The sequence below is a fragment of the Prosopis cineraria genome, unplaced genomic scaffold, assembly GCF_029017545.1.
Source record: "Prosopis cineraria cultivar Desert tree isolate PC_DT_omini unplaced genomic scaffold, ASM2901754v1 PC10, whole genome shotgun sequence".
NCBI classification, from domain to species: domain Eukaryota; kingdom Viridiplantae; phylum Streptophyta; class Magnoliopsida; order Fabales; family Fabaceae; genus Prosopis; species Prosopis cineraria.
In genome coordinates this window covers 9602917-9625093 of record NW_026555341.1, presented here as the reverse complement: position 1 = coordinate 9625093, position 22177 = coordinate 9602917, and the positions used below count along the sequence as shown (strand labels likewise).

At 33.6% G+C, this 22177-nt stretch overlaps 2 protein-coding genes and 1 pseudogene across 2 annotated transcripts; all 3 read right to left on the bottom strand.

Moving 5' to 3' along the window:
- Positions 1–42: 42 nt before the first annotated feature.
- Positions 43–1633, bottom strand: LOC129322896 (probable mannitol dehydrogenase; annotated as a pseudogene).
- Positions 1634–4793: 3160 nt separating this feature from the next.
- LOC129322367 (probable mannitol dehydrogenase) lies at positions 4794–6600 on the bottom strand. Its single transcript, XM_054968691.1, has 5 exons — positions 6456–6600; positions 6209–6322; positions 5605–6118; positions 5352–5505; positions 4794–5231 (listed from the first exon to the last, which is right to left on the bottom strand). The coding sequence occupies exons 1-5, from the start codon at positions 6551–6553 to the stop codon at positions 5026–5028; spliced, it is 1086 nt and encodes a 361-aa protein (XP_054824666.1). The 5' UTR covers positions 6554–6600; the 3' UTR covers positions 4794–5025.
- Positions 6601–20246: 13646 nt separating this feature from the next.
- On the bottom strand, positions 20247–22177 carry LOC129322368 (probable mannitol dehydrogenase). The gene is made up of 5 exons (XM_054968692.1): positions 22019–22177; positions 21754–21867; positions 21139–21652; positions 20880–21033; positions 20247–20755 (listed from the first exon to the last, which is right to left on the bottom strand). The coding sequence occupies exons 1-5, from the start codon at positions 22114–22116 to the stop codon at positions 20550–20552; spliced, it is 1086 nt and encodes a 361-aa protein (XP_054824667.1). The 5' UTR covers positions 22117–22177; the 3' UTR covers positions 20247–20549.

Here is a 22177-nt window from a genome sequence, read left to right as displayed (position 1 = left end):
AAAATAAATATGACAAACTATATATATAGTAGCTCACACACACACACACACAAGCACAAACCAGCGTACGAGTAATCCCGGAAATCTTGAATCGCATGCAAATTTAAGTGGCTGGCTTCAATGTGTTGCCAATATCAATCACAAAACGATATTTGACATCAGCTTTAAGGAGACGCTCCATAGCAGTGTTCACATAATCGATGGGAATCACTTCTATGTCAGGTCTTATGTTATGCTTTGGAGAAAAGTCTACCATCTCTTGTGTCTCCTTCATGCCTCCAATTGTACTTCCAGCCACTGTCTTTCTCCCTGCCAATATAATATATATAAATATTGTTGCAGCACTTGTAATTGCTTCACATCATTTCCATTTTCACCTTTATAAATCAATAACATTATACATATTCAGTACATTTAATCTTTCTTCGTATATACTCACCCATAAGTAAAGGAAATACTGGCAGCTCCAGAGGCTTCTCAGGCTTCACACAAGTTTGCCATTTGGCTTCAATAGATCAATCAAAGGTGAGAGAGGATGCACGACTGAAACTGGGTCAATTATGCCATCCAAGGTGCCCGTCGCAGTCTACGCAGTTATATGTACAAACAAACATGCATGACACTGTTATTAGAAGGCTTATATATATATATATATTAACACATATAATAGCAACAATACTTGTGATGATAATCACCTGCATCTGATCTTCATCACGGCTGACAACAAAGGAACCAACTCCTAGATGTTCAACGGCTTTCTTCTTCTTGTTAGGAGAAGTACTGATGACACTGACCTTTGCTCGAAAAGCTTTCGCGAACTTGACTGCCATATGGCCGAGCCCATCGAGACCGACCACACCCACATGAAGGCCTGGCTTGTCGAGGCCATAATATCTAAGAGGACTGTACACTGTGATCCCAGCACAGAGCAGAGGAGCTGCAGCATCAAGAGGCAAAGCATCTGGAATGCGAACCACGAAGTGCTCGTCGACGACCATGAAGTCGGATCGGAGTAGCCTCCATATGTGATGGTGCCATCAACGTACTTGCCACCGTACGTGACGATAGCTTTTGAGCAGAGGTTCTCAAGGTGGTCGGAACGACTCTGACAGGTCGGCAGGATGCCACCATGCATCCCACGCCAACCTTGTCTTCCACTTTGAATTTTCGTACCTTGCATCCCACTTCTGTCACCACCCCAGCAATCTCGTGCCTGCATGTGTGTCCATACTCGTTAGAATGATAATTATATTAACGAGTTTCATCATGTTGAAGCAGTTTGTAGAGTGTAACTGTGAATGTACGTACCCAGGTACGAGAGGATAGACGGAGAATCCCCATTCGTTCTTGAGCATGGGAGGTCGGAGTGGCATATTCCACAGTACAGCACTTAGAAGGCCACATCTTTTTCTCCGGTTTCCTGAAGACATGAGAAACATATGGCTCATGTTGACAGCGAGAATGAAGCAAGATGGACCAAAAGTGAACACTATGATTATCAGAAAGCATAAAATACTGTAGCTGTGTGTGTGCACCTTCGAAAAAAGTTGAAAGGGAAGAGAAGGCCAGAAGAATCCCTAGCAGCCCATCCGAAGGCCTTCATTGGATGCTCAAACTCAGGTTGCACGGCCATTGAAACACTCGCACTGACACAGACAAGAAGTAATGGAGAGATCAAAGAGTGTAGCAGAGAGAGAGTGCGAGAAAGGAACGAAGGTGGTGGTGGTGCTTTTATGATAGTGGGATGGTTGTCCTTACGTACTTGGTGACGAACCCTTCATTGACACGTGTCAGAAAGAAAAGTCACATCGTTTCTTGGCAGCCACAAAAATATATAATAAAATCAATCCAGATGAAATTGTACTGGTTCAGGTAAAAAGAAAAAAAGAAAAAAAGAAAAAGGAAATTCTACCGAATACCGATTAATCATGGGCATTTTTTTTCCCCTCCCCTTTTTGCCAACTTGTAAGGCTTCATTTGGACCAGGTAACAAGAGAAACCACGTTCATTTCCATACATGTTATCTCCGGGCCCATGGAGTTCGACGAAGGTCATAAGTAATATCGATCTTTACGGACGCCGGAGTGATGTATTTCTCAAAATTTTGTTTTAATTTTACTTATTTTACGTTAAAGCCATAGTATTAGTTTGCTTTGAATTTGAACACGTTATATTAATAAATGTTCCTGTCAAAGTTAGTTACTACGTACAAAATTTTAATAAACTAAGCGTGCAATTTGCAAGTTCTGGTTATTATAAGATTAACTAGAAGAAAGTCAGCGCTACAATAATTTAAGTAATTTCAATGAATAGTTATATATGACCATGCTATGAATTAGTAAAAAAAAAAAAATCACCAAGTTTTTAAATCGAACTAGTGTCATAGTCAGATTTGGATTCGGTGACTGTATTTAGTATAGCACTAAATGCCTATCTTATATGAGTAATTAAAATTTGGATCAATAGTTTAAATAAACTCACTTATTCATTAATTTTAAATGAAATATAAATTTATAACCTTTGATCTGAATTTTAACGGTTCAGATGATACAGGTACTCAGTGCTTATATTAAATATAGTCACCGAATCCAAATCCGTCATAGTCTGTGACTTGTGTAGCACTGCACAGGGACAGGGTTTTAAATGAGTCAAAAAATATGGAGAAAAATAATAATGGAAGCTAAATGACATTATGTATTGGCCTATTTGTGGCAAAGAAACAACTAATAAATTGCAGCGATCATGGTTTGTTTGAACTAAATGAAACTAAAAAGCAGTTATTTGCTTAAAGGGAAGTTTCAAAAGAATCATGTAAATCACATGACTGGCCATTGACGAATTTTGGAACCAAAAGTTAGTAATGGATTACACTGAACGTTGATGCCTCCTTTACTGCAGTCTGCAGTAAATGCCACAGCCCACATAATCAATTACCTTATTAGAATCAAGGATTGACAGTTAATTTATTAAATTAAAGTGTGTCTTGAAATGAATTTTTTTTTTCAATTTTACCCTATTAAAATTAAGAAGAGAGATATACAGTATACAAAGAGCCATATAATTAAATTCACAATAAGAGTAAAATTGAAAAATAATAATAATTAATTCTCAATTCACCTTTCTATATTGAGGATCAACAAATTGTTCTAAACACTACCTTATAATAAGGATTGGAGGGAGTATGTATTATTAGGCAAAAATACAACTTTAATTATAATTAGTCCTATAGTTTTGTATAAAATTTCAGTTTTACCTCACTGGATGGATTTAGGATGATGAGTTAAATTTTTTAGCTAGCTATAAGATAGTAAGTGATAACTACAAGAAAAATTTTATTTTTTGGCCGAGGATATTTTTGAGCAAAATTTCATTGCACATGTAGGGAACTGAAATAAAATTAAAGAACTAATTGAAAGGACTTTATTATCCTTAGTGAAATGAATAATTAATGTATAAAAAAAGAACAAGTATAATGGTGTTATATTGTTAATGAGAGTTACAAATTCTATTTATATTAATTGTTCATTTTTACATAGTAATTGTTCTTGTTTATTTTTCCTACATAAATTGTTCATGCGCCTAACTTTATCAAGCACAATAATTAAGGTTATTTCAGTCATCTCTTGAATTTTATTTTGGTCCCCCACATGTGCAATTAAATTTTGAAATTTTAAAATTTTTGACTAAAATTAAGTGGGGTCAAGGGATCTTCATTGAAATTCTTCCTATTTTTGAGGACCGAAGCATATATGTTAACTTTTTAAAAAGTATATGAAAAAGATTATGATTAAAAAGGTGTATCAATTGGGGCTACTAAATTAATCATTCCAAGTAGCTATTACACAAAGCTAATTAGAAACTATATGATGACTAATTACTGTAACATTAGTAGTAATTTTTTTAAAAATTATTTTATCCTATTTACTAGGCATAAAGAGGAGAATTTTTTTATCCTATTCATAAGACATGTCATTAACTTCTATCGTAAGTTTTCTCTTTTATTTTCTGTTAAATATTGACCTATATATTCTCTATATATATATAAGTACGTATACATATTCTGTAATTTTGGTAGCCATAATAGTGTTGTTATCGGAAGTGGGGTCTCTCCACTTCCTTTTCCTCCATTTCCCTCTACTTCTCCCATCTCCACCATTCATTAATTTTTTCATTTAAAAAAATTGTTTAATAAAAAAATTTGAATGGTGGAGATGGGGGAAGTGGAGGGAAAGAGAGGAAAAAAAAGGGAGAGACCCCTGATCCGTTGTTACCTGTCTACAAAATTATTTGATCCTATTTACAATGCAGAAAGAGAAAGAACTTTTAAATAGCATGCCATTAACTTTTATTATAAATTTTCTCTTTTACTTTTTATTAAATATTGATAAATGAAAATACATTATTAAAGTATTTATGTATATTATCTCTTCATATATATATATATATATATATTATTAAAGTATGTATATATATTCTGTAACTTTGATAGCAATAATAGTGTTGTTACCAGAGATTTTTAAGCTCTAGGTGATATTGTTTATCAATTTTACATGCTTACATATATACATATATATATTATATATATATGCATGTAATAATTCTCGACTTTATCACACCCAAACCCTCACATTTAATTGAACTAGAGGAAGCAAAATCCTTCGTTTCTTCCCTCCATCATCAAAACAAAACAACTCAGGCACACAGCAACTCTCGGTCTTGCTGCTAAATCATCACCTCATGCACTTGCATTATATCGTTCATTTATTTGTGACACAGGATCTTACGCGCGCACATACACACACTTATATTTATATATTGGAAAGCTAAACCTTGGTGCATTAATTTATTCATACAAACCACATACAATCAACCGACGTTCCTCTCCAGAATCAATAAGGAATAGTATGCATAAATCAATATGACAGGCTATGTATATATATAGCTGAATGTTGATACTCTCATTAGCAAGAACTAAACCAGCTACTAGGACTCCCAGCAATCTTGAATCTTGAATCGCGTGCAAATTTAAGTGGCTGGCTTCAATGTGTTGCCAATATCAATCACAAAACGATATTTGACATCAGCTTTAAGGAGACGCTCCATAGCAGTGTTCACATAATCCATGGGAATCACTTCTATGTCAGGTCTTATGTTATGCTTTGCAGCAAAATCTACCATCTCTTGCGTCTCCTTCATCCCTCCAATGCCACTTCCAGCAACTGTCTTTCTCCCTGCCAATGTAATATGTATGTTGTTAGAGCCACTTGAAAGAGAGCTTCACATTTCTTTATATTTCAAATTTAAATAATAATATTCTTCAGTTTATGTAATCGCTTTTCCTATATACTCACCCCCAAGTAAGGGAAATACTGGCAGCTCCAGAGGCTTCTCAGGCGCACCAACCAACACAAGCTTGCCATTGGGCTTCAATAGACCAATCAAAGGCAAGAGAGGATGCATTGCAGAAACTGTGTCAATTATACCATCAAAGGTTCCCATCACAGCCTACACGGATATACAAAAGAAATGACGTTATTATCATTGGAAGATATGTGTGTATTAACAAATATGCGTGAAGGCAATGAACTGGCTATGAAGATAAACCTGCATCTGATCTTGATCGCGGCTGACAACAAAGGAATCAGCCCCTAGATGTTCAACGGCTTCCTTCTTCTTGCTAGGAGAAGTACTGATGACAGTGACATTAGCTCCAAAAGCTTTGGCGAACTTGACTGCCATATGGCCGAGGCCACCGAGACCGACCACACCCACATGAAGGTCTGGCTTGTCGAGACCAAAATATCTGAGAGGGCTGTACACAGTGATCCCAGCACAAAGCAGAGGAGCCGCAGCATCAAGAGGTAACGCTTCTGGAATGCGAACCACAAAGTGCTCGTCGGCGACCATGAAGTCGGAGTAGCCTCCATATGTGATAGTTCCATCAACGTACTTGGCACCGTAAGTGAGGATGTGTTTTGAGCAGTGGTTCTCAAGGTCGTCGGAACAACTCTGACAGGATCGGCAAGACCCCACCATGCATCCCACACCAACCTTGTCTCCCACTTTGAATTTTCGCACCTTGCTTCCCACTTCTGTCACCACCCCAGCAATCTCGTGCCTGTGTATATATATAAACTCGTTAGAATGATGACAAATGAGTTTTATCTTGTTCACGCAGTTTTTAGAGTATACATATGAAAGTACACACCCAGGTACGAGTGGGTAGACGGAGAAGCCCCATTCGTTCTTGAGCATGTGGAGGTCGGAGTGGCATATTCCACAGTAGAGCACTTTGAACGCCACATCTTTTTCTCCGGTTTCCCTGAACAAATGAGAAATATATATGGCTCATGTTGATAACGAAAACGAAGACGGTATGGACCAAAAGCCAACGTCATGAAAATGGATTACTGTATCTCCTGTGTGTGTGTGGGTGTGGGTGTGTCTGTGCGTACCTTCGAGAAAAGTTGAAAGGGGAGAGGAGCCCGGAAGGATCCCTAGCAGCCCATCCGAAGGCCTTTGTTGGATGCTCAAACTCAGGTTGTGCGGCCATTAGAACACTCACAGTTACACAGGCAAAGAAGAAATAATGGAGAGATCAAAAAGTATCAGAGAGGATGAGAAAGGAATGATTGTGGTGGTGGTATTTATAAGCGATAGTGGGAACTGGTATGGCTGTTGTTGTGACGAGCTCGATGACGCACACTACGCCAACAAGTGACGTCAGTTATTTCCGAGGTTGATTGTTCGGACTTTTCTGCGACACGTGTTAAAAAGGAAGGCGCATCGTTTCTTCATCTTGGCGAACACGCAAACGTTGGGATTCAAATGAAATTCTACATGTCTGCTGATTGCGTTTGGTTTTGGGGCTCATTGCAATGTGGACTGTGTAAATTTTTAATTTTATCAGTTTTATTTTTATATTTTAATGTACATTTAGTAAAATATAAAATATAAAATTTTAATAAATTTATATGAACAATATAAATTTAATTTTTATGATTTAATTTAATATTATTTTTAAAAAATTATAAATTAATTATCCAGATTAAATTTATGTTGTAATAGTAATACATTGACTATCTAAATATATTTGAATTTCAAAATACATTAACTATTCATATATATTTTGAATAGACAGTTAATTTATAAAAATTAATATTAAATTTGATAATTTAAATTAAATCTTGCCTAAATTCTAAATTAATGATAAAGTAAATTTATTAAAATTTTATAATTCGTTATAATAAATAAAACATAAAATTAAAAAAAATAAATTTTATAAATTTTAGACAATCCAGATGCTCATCACTGTACACTCATCATGAGCGCCTGGTGATTGAGGTCATGATTAAAAAAAGAAGTAGAACGTAAAATTTGACTGGTCATTCAAATGATTTGAAATGGGCAAGTTGCCCAGTCATTCAAGCGTGCAGGCATCAGATTTTTTTTAATATTTAAAAATTATTAAAATATATTTTTTAAAAAATAGTAAAACGATACTCATGATCAAAACAATCCACTATCGTATATTTTCTTAAAAAAAATTGACACTTGTTATTTTCTGAATTTGCGTGGCATAATTCTTTAGGCCCCTTTGGATTTCAATAAAAAAAATTAATTATAAAAAATTGATTATTAAAATGTGATGATATCTAAATAAATTTAAAAAAATTAATTTTGATAAAATTGGGGTTTAAATTTCTGAATGGAACAAAATTCAGCTTCTTCCAAGTTGAGTTTGGGAAGCCTAATGAAGCTTTGAAAAATTGGGATGTTTGGATAAAAATTTTCAAGCCAGAATTGATTTTCAAATTGTATCCAAACAGGCCCTTATACTCATTTTATTAAAAAATATAAAATATTTTTAATCAAATTTTATTCCAATAAATTAATTATTTATCTCTCAACTTACATTATCATTTTATATATTTAATAGAGTGTTTCACTTAAAATAAATATAAAATAATTTATTTATTAATAATATTTAAAAAATGCTAATTATATTTTAAAATATTAAAAATATTTTATATTTTTTAATATTTATCCTTTTAAAAAACACTTTACAATTTTAAGGAAGTGGGGTTATTACTCTAAACCAACTCTCTCTAGCTGATCATGAAGTTTGGCCCAATCGTATAATCTTTTTGCTGCAGTAAATAATGTACAGGAGTGTTTCTGAGCAAACTTTTGTCTCTATTTTTTTAAACGTTAAAACCTTTATTTTGCTTAACATTGTAAACACGAAAAAATCCAATATGGTAATATACAAATATACTCCCTAATTAGGGATGTTAATTATTTATAAAAATTATGTGCTGCTTCTTCTAATTTTTTTAATAATTTGCATTTAAGTATCATTAATATAACTTATACATTATGCAATAATATCTATGAGGATAATTCAAAAATAATAATAACCATAAGAAACAAATGGCATTGTAATATTATATTTATAACTAAAACAAACACTTAACTAACATTTACAGGTAAAGATTTACCACAGGAGGTAGGATAACATTCTTCTTGTTTTTTTTTTTAAAAACAAAAGGCAGGATAACATTCTAATAATTCATGCTATTTAAAAGCATGATTTTTTAAATATATTTTAGAATTTTGGATCCAATGAGTGACTTAAGTCCATTCGTTCTCAATAAGTATCTCATATACATGATAACAATTGAATGGATATAAGATATTTTATTATATAATGCTCAAAAAATATTAAATCTCACATTTTTGTTAGCATAATGTATATGAACAGTGCTTTAATCGTGAGAGTTACTTTAAATTTCTAGAAAGAAATGTAATTTAATAATTTTTAAGTATTGATGAAATTATTTTCACATAAGGGAGACACATCTTGAGTGAGTAGGCTTAGTCTGCTTACCATACTCAAATCTAGATTTTAGGGCCTTAATTAAACACGAGTTAATAACAAACTTAACACAATCAATATTCATTCTAATTAACTAAACAAAGACCAAACCCAATATCTTCTAATATATCCAACAATTTTAGTTTGTTTTATATTTGAATACTCATTCCATTCAAATATGTAAGATATTTTTAATCAAAATTCACTCCAATAAATTACTTAATTTCTTTAAATTAACATTGTCTTTTTATATTTATCTTTATTTAATAGAGTGTTTCACTTTAAAATAAATGTATAGAGATTTATTTATTAAGGACATTTTTGAAAAAAAACACATTAATTACACCTTAAAATACTAAAAATGTATTACATTTTTAATATTTAGTATAATATCCTCCCTCACAATCATAATTAACTTCAAATCTCAATTAATTAAGAGATTGAATTACGGTAAAAACAAGTTTACCAGGTTTGCAAAAAAAGTTATAAAGGCAGTGTTCCAAATTTTCAAAACAAAATCCATTTTAAAAGACTTTACTACTAATAAATCAGAGTTAATAACTATGCAAAAGCATGGGATTACCTCAAGGAATAGTGTATTTACTTAGGGATCATAAAACATTGCATTTCTGTGAGTTCCAGAGGTATGTGTAACATCCTAAGTTTCTCAATTGGAAATTATCAGTGTTTTCAAGGATAATTTAGTCAATTTAAATAAATTATTGATTTAACAAGGTTTATGGGAGATTAATATAGTTTTTGAATTCTTGAATAGCCTTAAAAGAGAGCTAGATCAATATTCAAGTGGGCTATGGCACGGAAGGGAGTTTAAAATTTTATGGGATGTTTTGTGCCATGCGCCGCGGCGGGCGTGTTGACGCACCGCGGCACACGTGCAAAATTTGCACTTATCAGATCACAAATCAGACTCAAAAAATAGAAGAAAGAAAGAAGGAACTCGAGAGCAGCGACGAAGAGAGACTTGGGGCTGCTAGGGCTTGCTTCCAACGTAATTTTAAAGGCCTTTCTAGCTTCATATACATTGAGTAAGCCTTCCTTTCATCTCCCTCTCCCTTATTGTGCAAAAATCTGGATTGGTGAGGCAATAGGGGCTTTGATTTCAGTTCCCTTGGGTTCAAACTGAACCCATTGATTTATTTAAGGTCTTGGAGAGTTAAATCAAGCCTCTAACCCTAAGTTTATGAGTCTTGTTGTGATTATGAATTTTTGGTAAAGGTTTGGATGAACCCTAAGTATAATTTATGGATTTTGAGATAATGTGGGACATTAATCAGTGAATTTAGTGTGTTAGGATGTTTAATAGGATGGTTAGAGTATTTGAGAATGGTTGATGTTGTTAGAAAAGGAATTTGAATATTTTAGACACTTAAAACCTAGAGAATTCGGAGTTATCCGGAGTGATAATTGACGATTGTCACTTATTGGTATAGATTGAGCATTGCTCGAGCCTTATCATGCATATAGAATGTGTGTAGCTAACGTTGAGCCACGATAATCCTTTTTGTGTGACAAAAGGTTGAGGTAACTATATAATTTATTGTGTTTATTAACTGTTATAATTGTGTAGAAGCAATTACAAATGACAAATTTATGGTTTTAAAGACTTTTGCGCATAATTTGACATTGTAAATGATTTTAACACGAAAAATTAATTTATAAAAAGTTGTTGATTTTAATTGATATGTATATACTATGTATATAAGTTTGTGATGTGGCAATGTGACGAAAAGTGATGGAAATTGTGAAAAAGCATGATCATAGGGGGTGGGAGTTCACCCAAGATATGTGGGGATAATTGTGTGAAGATATGTGAGTAAAAAATTCAAATGGTTGGGCTGACACCATGAGACATTCAGTGCAGCATTATATGAGACTGTCACCATGGCATATCTGAGCAGTCTGGCAATTCCCTAGTACCTGTTAAGGTACGATTAGGAGTCAACAATGCCTCTAGTATAAGTTTGTGAAGAAGGAAAAACTATAGTCTATAGACAGGTTAGATTACTTTTGGTTAAGTATTTCTACCACTGAAAGTGTGCTCGGGTTAACAAGTGGTTGCTCTAGAAAAGCCTATAGTTTCATGTCGAGGAACATTAGAGGTTTGGTGGTTAGATGATTATGCTAGTGTGAAATTATGTGTTTTGTTGTGAAAAGATATACTTATGTCATAATTATGGTATACTTGTTATTACTATAGTTTTGATATTTTTTCATGGTTAGTTGTGGTAATAAACATTTGATGAATTATATTAGTTACTGAGATGTTTATCTCACCCCGTGGTTATATTTTATAGGTGAGGGCTCCGATAGGGGCAAGGAGAAGGAAGGGACATTTAAAAAGTGAAGAGCATCATTATATATCTCTTCCCTTTCTCTTATTGGGTATTGTAACGAATATAGTATATACATGTATATATTGCCAACTTAGAAACATGATATATATTAAGATATCACTTGTATGGATTTGTTAAAGGTATGCGTACCTTAGTCCAAGGATAATGTGTGGGTTATATATGTGTTGGGCCAAATTACAATTACACGTGATGAATTTGAAGTGAATTATATGCCAAAATGACCAAGTGACATATTTGTTAAAACTTATCCATCCCTTTATATTGTTGTGAATTGGGATTTCAATGGTTATTTTGAATGGAAATGCTTAATTGTGTATTATGATTGAATTGTTACATGGTGTGTGGTCTATCTGAGGTGGTCAAGGTGTCTCTGGGACTAATGACATTTGGTATTGTGAGTTGGACATCTTGGTGTGTGTTTTGTTGTGAAAACAAATCATTTTAAGTTCGGGTATCTATCTTTCAAACAGATGATTATTTGAGTGTGAAACCAGTACTATTAGCTAGAGGGCTTAAAGAGCTTCGTGCGAACACTTGAATCGCTCAAATCGAATGTCAAATGGTGAAATGGCGTGCTCTAAAATTTTGGAGGGCTATCATAACAGCAATCTGCTGTCAATGTCATGACAATAGGTGCACGCCGCGATGTGTGGTTGTTACTAGAAAATGGTGATTGTAGCCTAATTTTGATGTGGTTTGTTTCCCATGCTTCTATACTTATTCTAAATTAATTTTTAACCATGATTTGAGCTCAAACAATACTTAAAAAAAATTCTTAGGATCCCAATATTTTAAACTAATTATCTTTAAACCCTTGAATTGTGATAATTTCTTTAGAGGATTTTATTTAAACTTAGTTATCACAATAATGAGTGAGTGTTGTCCTAATAATGTCAAGGCGGACATTACAGTTGCTTTCTAGCTTGATCCGAGCCTTGTCCCAACTCAACATACTCATTAGGGATAATGTTTTCCTCTTATACAAAGACTTCCCACACTTGTCTTGATACATTTTCCAGAATGTTGCTAGGCAGTATTTCTTGTTTGCAACATTCTCCCCTCCTAAAGATGGAAGTTATTCTACAAAAGGAAAATAGTTAACACTAGCTCAAAGAGGAAAAGAACATATGTGTAATGTTAATTGCCAACTTTCTATATGCAAATGCACCATTCACAAGCAAACTCACACCTGATTCACCAATCCACAGTCCAGTTTGCAGAACTAAAGAAACTGATACCAAACTGTAACCTCCCTGAGGTTAAACCGTAATTAACTTCAAATTATGATAATTTGGGATTTAACCCTTAAAGGATTACCAAATTGTAAAGCTTAATAGAAGGAATTTCTCAAAATTATTTCAAAAGAATCCCAATTTTTGACAATTCAAATCTTAAACATGATTTAAGGACTTTAAATTAGAGTTTCAAAAATAAAGCAAAAGCTTGAAAATCAAATGAGACCTAAATAATGAGTTTTGAACCTCAAAAACAAATTCTATACAGAAAAATACACGTGCGCCATGGCGTGTCTCCTCTGTGCCATACCCCGTGGCACATTGCATGAAATTTGATAAATCAGTGCTGTCATTTGATAGCATAGGGAACGAATTTCTGAAGCATCCCAAATCTCCATCCAACGTCCGATTGAGGTGGTTTCGGTGTTTATATGGAGCTCTCTCCTAGCTCTAGCTAATGGCATTGGTTTCACACTTAATTCATTTTCTATAAAAAATTAGATACCAAAATCCATTTTGACCACATTTTCACAAAATCTCACAAATGAGGTGTCTCAACTCAACCACATGTGCCAATAGCTTATACCAATCTTTTGACCACACTCAATAGACTCTAGCGGACTCGTATGTTAACACACAATTAAAAACGCTTATCTCATAAAATCACCACTCAACCTTAATTTTCACAAAACATAAGGGGGAGGAAAAGTTGCACAAAATCAACAATTTCATTCTAAATTTCTTAAAATACATATGCCTCTACTTGCACAAGTATTTTCACCCTATCTAATGGTTCACAATAAAAACTCACTAACCCAGGGCACAAAATACACTAGTTATACACAAAATCATGCAAGCAGTGCATAAAACATGTCAGATAATCCTAGTTGGTAATTATATTAACAAATACACATGTAAGTAACAAAAGAGAGGCATATAGAGGATTACTCTACAAATCCTAAGCCTCTATATATTTTTCCTGATAAGAATTCAATGAGCTAGGTCCTGAAAATATTGAGAATTGAGGGGTGAGTACAACCACTTAGTAACTTAGTTTCACTTGGCCTTTACAATTGCATATTAATCATAAACAGATGCAATTAGGCAAACAAACACATATATCACATAACATTAGGCTATGGTTTACAAAACTAACAACCAAGTGACCGAGCTTGCCATAAAACACTATATCATGTTATTTACAAAAACATAACTCAGGGTCACAAAAATAACAACCATACGTTCTCAATACATGCCAGATCATAAAACTAACAACCATGTAGCTGGACTTATATGTATGATCAGATGTCAACTTTATATGCTCTTGTTACCTCCGACACAAAATCGGTGACTATCACGTAGCTACATCCTTCACGGACTAACCCAACCTTCCACTTGTAAGGAGCTACCGAGCCAAGGTTAACTCACTCAATTATGTAATCCGGTTTCCCCCTAATACTAATAACCATAGGGTGTCGTATCCTTAATCTAGCCTCCTCATAAACCAGTGGAGACTAATTAAGTTTGAGTCCCTCATAAAATAAGTGAGATAGTCCTGAGACAACTATGGAATAATGGCTATTTCTCAATTTCAACGATCAGTACTAAGGCTAATTCTCGATTCCAATGGTTACTACCAATACCACGTGAATTTCAACTAATCTACTCCTCTCCCTAGGTGAACTTTTGCCAATGATCATACTATGTACATGTTTCACATAATATGCATTTTGACAAATGATTCATAACACATGAACTCACATAACTTAATACTCCACAATTTAACACAAAAGATAACACAATTTTTCACCCATAATAATAAATCACAATCAATTTTGCAAAACGTCAAGGGTGACAAAATTAAGGTTTTCTTTTCCAAAAACTATTTCACAAATCAAGTACTTTGCCAGTATACATCATCAATTTAACTCAAAAATCACATTTCACAAATGCAATTAATATTCAACTATAAAGATTAAGTTTTTCTCGGTTACCTCAAACATTTGAGAAGTTAAAAGTTTATCCCTCACTATACCAACTTCCTAAAGCTTCAACAAGCTCAAATGGTGTCAAAACGAACCTCTCTACATCCATAACATAAGAATATCATCATTATCTAACTCTTGAAGCTTTATCAACATAAAACTCCACATATACTATTTTTAACCAAATCATAATCACTACCTACTCATACTCAATAGGCTCATTAAATTCTATTAATGCACCTTATCATTAATAACACCTCAAACCATCATTAATGCATATTAACCTCTCCCAACTACCATATTTATGATAATTTTTGGATAATATATGCTCTCATAGGCCATCCACTTTTAAAATCATTAATGTGATATTCTAATATATTAAACAACTCCCATTATGCTCATTTTAACTAGTGGAATCGGACTTATACTCCTATGGACCAAAAATTTATCTTCCAACTCAAACCTTACCATAAATCATCACAAATGAGGGAGAGAAAGGAAGAAGAAGGTACTATAATCTTACCTTAGGTGTTTAAGAGCTTCAATCTAGCCTCAAGAGAACCCAATGCCATGCCCTAGCAGAGCTAAAGTCAAGCTCTTCGTTCCCTTCTTCTTTTTCTCTTCTATTTTCACACAGCACACAAACTGATTTATCAAAATTTTGGCCGTGCACCATGGCACACTATGCCCTTCGTCGCAGTACATGGCACAAAGGAGCTTGTTATGTTTAAATTGACTTTGTGCACCACGACGAGCCAACCACGCGTCGCGGCGTGTGACATAGAGAATAGTTCTTCACTTTTTCTTCCTTTTTCCTTGCCCAAGTGGCTCGCCATTGATCCAGACCCACTTTTAGGGCTGAAATCACATTTATTATGCCAAGTTAAGCCCCTCTGGCTACACATCTCATTAACTTACTAATTATCCTCATTAGGTTAATGAATTAGGGTTAAAATTTTCTGTATGTTACAATGGGCCTTTGGAACCTATATTAATATATGCAAATTTGATCCTCATACTTGTGAAATTTTATTGATTTTCATGGTATGAGATCATTTTAAATTTAAATGCTTGTGGAGACTTTGAAATCTCACACCACAAATAAACCATAAATATATCGCTCTTTTTTTATATATACTTTAGCCTCTTATAAGGAAATCATGACAACCTATGAAAATAGAAAGCACCATGAGGTATATATATGTTTTTAGCCATGATTATCGGTATGCATAAATAAACTACCATAAATGAACAAAGATTGATATAAGGATCAAACCATGCCACCACATGTTGCATTTTTCTAGAGTATAGTAATTAAAAAGATTGAAAGGCAATTTGAGAATTAATTATACACAACTAAATGTACCTAGATTAAACACATTGAATATATTATAGTACAAACCATGACAAGCCTACTTTGCGAATTTTTTTATAAATAAATATTTAAAAGATATAGCATAAGGTGTAGAGTTTAGCAAATCTTCACAGCTATTAAGCAAGCTTCATGATTAATGGAAGATTGTACAAGCCATAAGATCTCAAAAAACAAAAAAAGAAAGAAAGAAAAACAATGATTCAAACTACAGCCTTTACCTACAACATTCAAACTAAAGATCATACTCTTATATTTACTAATATATCATTAAACACCTAAATTTAGATAGCTCTCGTAATGCAAGCCATAAGATCATGAAATTAGATTTTAATAAAAAGGCATCATAAATTGCTAATCCACCTGCAAGCCTTTAAATGGCTTTAAACATGAACAAAATATCTAGCCAAAACAAGTACTCATTCAGCACGTGCATATATAAAACTAAACCAGATTTCTTTGCAAAATGGACAAGAAAACACGAGGCAAAATTCTAATACCAACCCTAGATTTACTAAACCACTACTGAGTCATAATAAGAAAACATAAGTAAGATAATCAACCATATAACATAAGACAAAAGAAGCAAAATTTGTTATCTACTAATTGAAGGCCAACGATTAGAATTAGATGAATTTAGAATCATGACATAAATTTTGAACCTATTGTAGCGGCTAGAAATTTCCCAAATCTCTCTCGCCTTTCAAGCTTTAGACTACTTCTAAAATCAGCTCTGAATCCCACTAATTCTCTTAGTTCCCTTTTCCAAAAAATGAATCACTTACAAAATTTCTAGAAATCTCTTCCTCGAAATCCCTCTCCCAGTCTACTTTTTAGAAATCACTCAAATACTTCAGTCTCCCTCTAAAAATACTCAGAGATCCTTTGGTCTCCCTCCAGAAATCCTCTCCTAAGGTCTAAGCTCTCGGTCTGCTCCTTTTTTTTCTCAGATCATCATCATCCCTTTATATAGAAAACGAATACCTGGGCAGCGTGAATCTACAGGCTCTGACTTGATTTGACTTCTCCTTCCTCACACAGAGTTAGATTTCCTCTTCCGAGCCACCCTTCTTCCTTTTCGTACACCTCTGCTCTTCCTTCCTTTGTGTGCGTGACTATCGTATGTGTACGTCTTTGCCGTATGTTGCTTGCTTTGCATTTGCTCTTCTCACTTTCTACCTTTTGCTTTCTCTATTTTTTGTCCAGCATCTTTTCTCTGCATGTGTGACTGAGTCTGCTCTGGCCTGTGTTTTCTATAATGATGAAGAGCCTCTTAGGGCTGTAATAAAATGCTAAATCATCAATGTTTCATTCAACCCATTACATATTTTGTTTTTGCTTTTAATGCTTTTTTTGTTGTTAATTAACTTTAGAAATTAGATTAAGATATTTAAACAAATCTAATTTTGACTTAAACAAATATATATTATTTTATTTTTTTTAAAATGGAAAACAATAAAATTTAAGAAGAGAAATTTATAAAAAATTAACTCTTAAAAGTTGACTCTCAATATTTTTGAATGGTTAAGATAATTTAGGAGAGAGTTTTCAAGATTTAAGCAAGGTTTTTTTTTAATTTTGTTAGATTATTATTTTTTTAAAATATAATCCTAAAAAGAATTAAATGTATTTTTATATTTTTTTTGGTTATTTTAATGAATTAAAATAAATAAAATCATAATAAAAAATTATAAGATTAAACCCTATTAATTAAAGTTTTTTATTTTATCTATATTATTAAAATTTTATTTTTTTGGTTGATTTTATTATTATTTTTATTAAAAAATGTCCAGACAAAATACAGTATTTACACTTATCTTTTGTGTCTATGAGCTTTAAAACACTCCCAATGGTTGATTTCTTCAAGCCCTAACACTACTCTTCAGTTGCTCTTGTGAACCTCTTCCTTTCCTCTCATTTTTGCGAGCTGTAGAATAGACATATTTCTGCAGAAAAATGTTCATGGCCATGGCACATGGCCTAAAGAGCATCTCCCTAAGCATGTCAGCATGCATGTGTCGCAACGGCCTGATCCACAAGCTATAGTATGTGGAATATAGCCTTTTCTTTAGATTTTCTTCCTCTTTTCAGTCCGAGGTGACCCGACTTCCTTTGGATCCATGTTTAGGATTGGAATTAAAACCAAACATGCCTGTTAGACCTCTCTAGTCACACACTTCACTAATAAACTCAATTTAATCAATTTTTTAGCTTAATTAATTTGGTTTAAAATTTAAGGATGTTACATTCAGGATATCAAAAAATACCTCACATCTTTTAAGGAAAGGACTAAGTATGATCTTTGATAAAAAAAAAGGGGTGTTACGGTCTATAATATTAATGACTTCCCATATATATATATATATATATATAATTAAATGAGAACAAATTAACTCTCAAATTAGTTTTATTTTTATCAATATAACCTCTTATATGTTCTCTACCGTTTTAAAATTTTAGAGTGTTTTTTTTCTAACTAAATAGTTAGACTTTTTTAATCAACCTGCATGGGTGTCATTAATATTCTTATCTCACATCAGCAAATTTTAACAATTTTATCTCCTTTTTAAAACAACAAAGATCAAATCAATAATATGTTAACACTAGTATCTCAATTCATACAATCAAAATAAGATTAAGTTAATTCATGTGCATACTTGAAAAATCCATGGCTACAAGTTATGACTACTTGATTATCTTAAGTGTAGGTAGACTCACAACCCATTAGACTCTCATAGTTTTCCAATGACTATACAAATGGTGGAGAGAATGAAAAGAGAGTCATATGTATTGGTTATCAAATGATCGTATTATATGGATTACATCAATAACTACCTTAATAATTAATTAATCAATCTCTCATTATATTTGACTTGGTTAGTTAAAAGATAGGGAATAACCGACTGCTACAGAGTCGTAGGTTAGGCCTTTGCTCATTGGGCTCACTTACGTGATCCACCTATCATGGTCCATATATGATTATAAAGACTAATATATTCTAATGTTATTAATAAATACAAATCCATAAATATATATAAATATTCCAACTTAACCAAGATAAACTTAGGTAGTAATTCAAACTTCCATTACCATGCATGATAGACACTTTTTTATCATGCTAAGTATTTACAAATTGAGTTTTGACAAATTACATGTTTATTTAAGAAAAATTGTTTAAAAAGATAGAATGTGACAAGGGTCATTTGGGACTTGTAAGGATCTTGAAAAAAGATATTCGCAAAATTTCTAGGGTATCATCCTAATACTGTTGCATAGCTTTAGGCAATCTTGAAAGGGCTCGAACTCTGTTTGGAAGAAAATTACTCTCATATTAATATTCAACGTGATTATTTGGAAGCTATTCATCTTATACAAAATGAATATGTGCATAATCATCATTTTATAAATCTTGTGAGAAGCATTAGGAACCTTTGTATGTGTGATTGACAAGTCTCCATTGATCATGTTTTTGGAGAAGTAAATTGATGTGCTAATTGGTTGGCTCATCAAGCTGATAGGGATAGTTCTAATATTTGAATTTTTAATAATCCAGTGCTAGAGTGTAAGAACTTTTTACATTCAGGTGTCTCCTAATTTTGTTTAATTGCATAGTTTTAATTGTGGTCTTGTTAACTGAAAAAAAAATTAAAAGGCCATTTTACTCGATTTTGATTGAAACATGATAAAAACTTTCAACCTTACTTTTGATCGCCTAATTAAAACCTTAGTTTGGGCCTTTTTTTTGGTGTTTTGGGTCCTTATATTTTTATTTTTTAGTGTTTTACATTCATTCAAGGTCTCTATACTTTATTCATTTTGTTTATTTAGGGACCTAGAATATCAAAAAATAAAAGTGTAGAGACCTAAAATATAAAAAAAAAGTGCAGAAATCTATAGCAAAATACGGACAAATTGCAGGTACTAAAAGGTATGTTTTCCCTTTATTTATTATAGAGTCAATTTTAAAATTTATCTAGATAGGAGGGAAAAAATATTCTTTGGCTTTTGTAACAATATTGTCATCTCAAAGATCCTTGAGCTATAGTTAATATGGTTTATCAATTTTGTAAGACATTTTTTGAGAGATTTGACGTTCTAAAATATAAAACACTTTAACAAAAATAAAATCTTATTAACGATTTTTATTAATATTACCCTTCCATATATTATCTCCTCTTTAATTTTTTTACAAATGAAGTATTAAATGAAAGATATTTTTAAAAATTTATATTTATGTTTTGAAAATATAAAATTATAAAGTATATTTAATCAACTTTATTAATTATTTTTATTTTATAAGAGTGTATTATAATTCGAAAAGGAAGGACTACAATGCGTCTACATATATTATATGCATGCATCTAATAATGCTCGACTTTATCACACCCACACCCACACATCTAATTCAAGAGGAGGCCAGAAGCAATCCTTCATTTATTTCTTCCAGTAAAAAATAAAAATAAAAATAAAAAATTACACAGCCACTCTCTCGATCTTGCTAAACCTTAGTGCATTCATTTATTCATGCAGACTACATATAATCAACCCACAATCCCTCGCAGGAATCAATAAGGAATAGTATGCATAAATCAATATGACAGGCTTTATATATATATATATATATATAGCTGAATATTGATACTCTCATCGGCACAAATTAAACCAGCTGCAAGTACTCCCAGAAATCTTGAATCGCGAGCAAATTTAAGTGGCTGGCTTCAATGTGTTGCCAATATCAATCACAAAACGATATTTGACATCAGCTTTAAGGAGACGCTCCATAGCAGTGTTCACATAATCCATTGGAATCACTTCTATGTCAGGTCTTATGTTATGCTTTGCAGCAAAGTCTACCATCTCTTGCGTCTCCTTCATCCCTCCAATGCCACTTCCAGCAACTGTCTTTCTCCCTGCCAATGTAATATATATGTTGTTAGAGCCACTTGTAATAGTAGAGCTTCAGATTTCCATATATTTCAAATTTAAATCCACAATATTCTTCAGTTTATGTAATCATTTTTCCTATATACTCACCCCTGAGCAACGGAAATACTGGCAGTTCCAGAGGCTTCTCAGGCGCACCAACCAACACAAGCTTTCCATTGGGCTTCAATAGACCAATCAAAGGCAAGAGAGGATGCATTGCAGAAACTGTGTCAATTATACCATCAAAGGTGCCCATCACAGCCTACACAGATATACAAAAGAACATGAAATTTTTATTATTACTAGAAGATATGTATGAATTAACAAATATATATGAGGGCAATGCACCGGTGATGAAGATAATCACCTGCATCTGATCTTGATCGTGGCTGACAACAAAGTAATCAGCTCCTAGATGTTCAACGGCTTCCTTCTTCTTGTTAGGAGAAGTACTGATGACACTGACCTTTGCTCCAAAAGCTTTGGCGAACTTGACTGCCATGTGGCCGAGGCCACCGAGACCGACCACACCCACATGAAGGTCTGGCTTGTCGAGACCAAAATATCTGAGAGGGCTGTACACAGTGATCCCAGCACAAAGCAGAGGAGCCGCAGCATCAAGAGGTAACGCTTCTGGAATACCAACCACAAAGTGCTCGTCGGTGACCATGAAGTCGGAGTAGCCTCCATATGTGATAGTTCCATCATCGTACTTGGCACCGTAAGTGAGGATGCGTTTTGAGCAATGGTTCTCAAGGTCGTCGGAACAACTCTGACAGGATCGGCAAGACCCCACCATGCATCCCACACCAACCTTGTCTCCCACTTTGAATTTTCGTACCTTGCTTCCCACTTCTGTCACCACCCCAACAATCTCGTGCCTATTATACACACGCACACACACAAACTTGTTAAAATGATAGCTAATGAGTTTCATCATGTTCACACGGCTTGTAGAGTGTACATATGAATGTATACGCACCCAGGTACGAGTGGATAGATGGAGAAGCCCCATTCGTTCTTGAGCATATGGAGGTCGGAGTGGCATATTCCACAGTAGAGCACCTTGAACGCCACATCGTTTATTCCGGTTTCCCTGAACAAATGAAAAATACATATGGCTCATGTTGATAACGAAAACGAAGACAGAATGGACCAAAAGCGAACGTTATGAAAATAAGAACGCATAGATTCTATGAAGAAATCGATGGTATATCAGTACTGTGTCTGTGTGTGTATCTGCATACCTTCGGGAGAAGTTGAAAGGGGAGAGAAGCCCGGAAGAATCCCTAGCAGCCCATCCGAAGGCCTTCATCGGATGCTCAAACTCGGGTTGTATGGCCATTGGAACACTCACACTTACACAGCAAAGAAGAAATGGAGAGATCGAAGAGTACAGCGGAGAA

Excerpts from the sequence above, each read along its gene's own strand:
- LOC129322367 (XM_054968691.1), bottom strand. The coding sequence starts at position 6,553 with ATGGCCGCACAACCTGAGTTTGAGCATCCAACAAAGGCCTTCGGATGG. Across the intron at positions 6,323-6,455 it reads CCTTTCAACTTTTCTCGAAG|GGAAACCGGAGAAAAAGATG; the intron begins GTACGCACAGAC and ends TCATTTGTTCAG. Across the intron at positions 5,232-5,351 it reads AGTATTTCCCTTACTTGGGG|GGAGAAAGACAGTTGCTGGA; the intron begins GTGAGTATATAG and ends TTACATTGGCAG.
- LOC129322368 (XM_054968692.1), bottom strand. The coding sequence starts at position 22,116 with ATGGCCATACAACCCGAGTTTGAGCATCCGATGAAGGCCTTCGGATGG. Across the intron at positions 21,868-22,018 it reads CCTTTCAACTTCTCCCGAAG|GGAAACCGGAATAAACGATG; the intron begins GTATGCAGATAC and ends TCATTTGTTCAG. Across the intron at positions 21,034-21,138 it reads ACGATCAAGATCAGATGCAG|GCTGTGATGGGCACCTTTGA; the intron begins GTGATTATCTTC and ends ATATCTGTGTAG.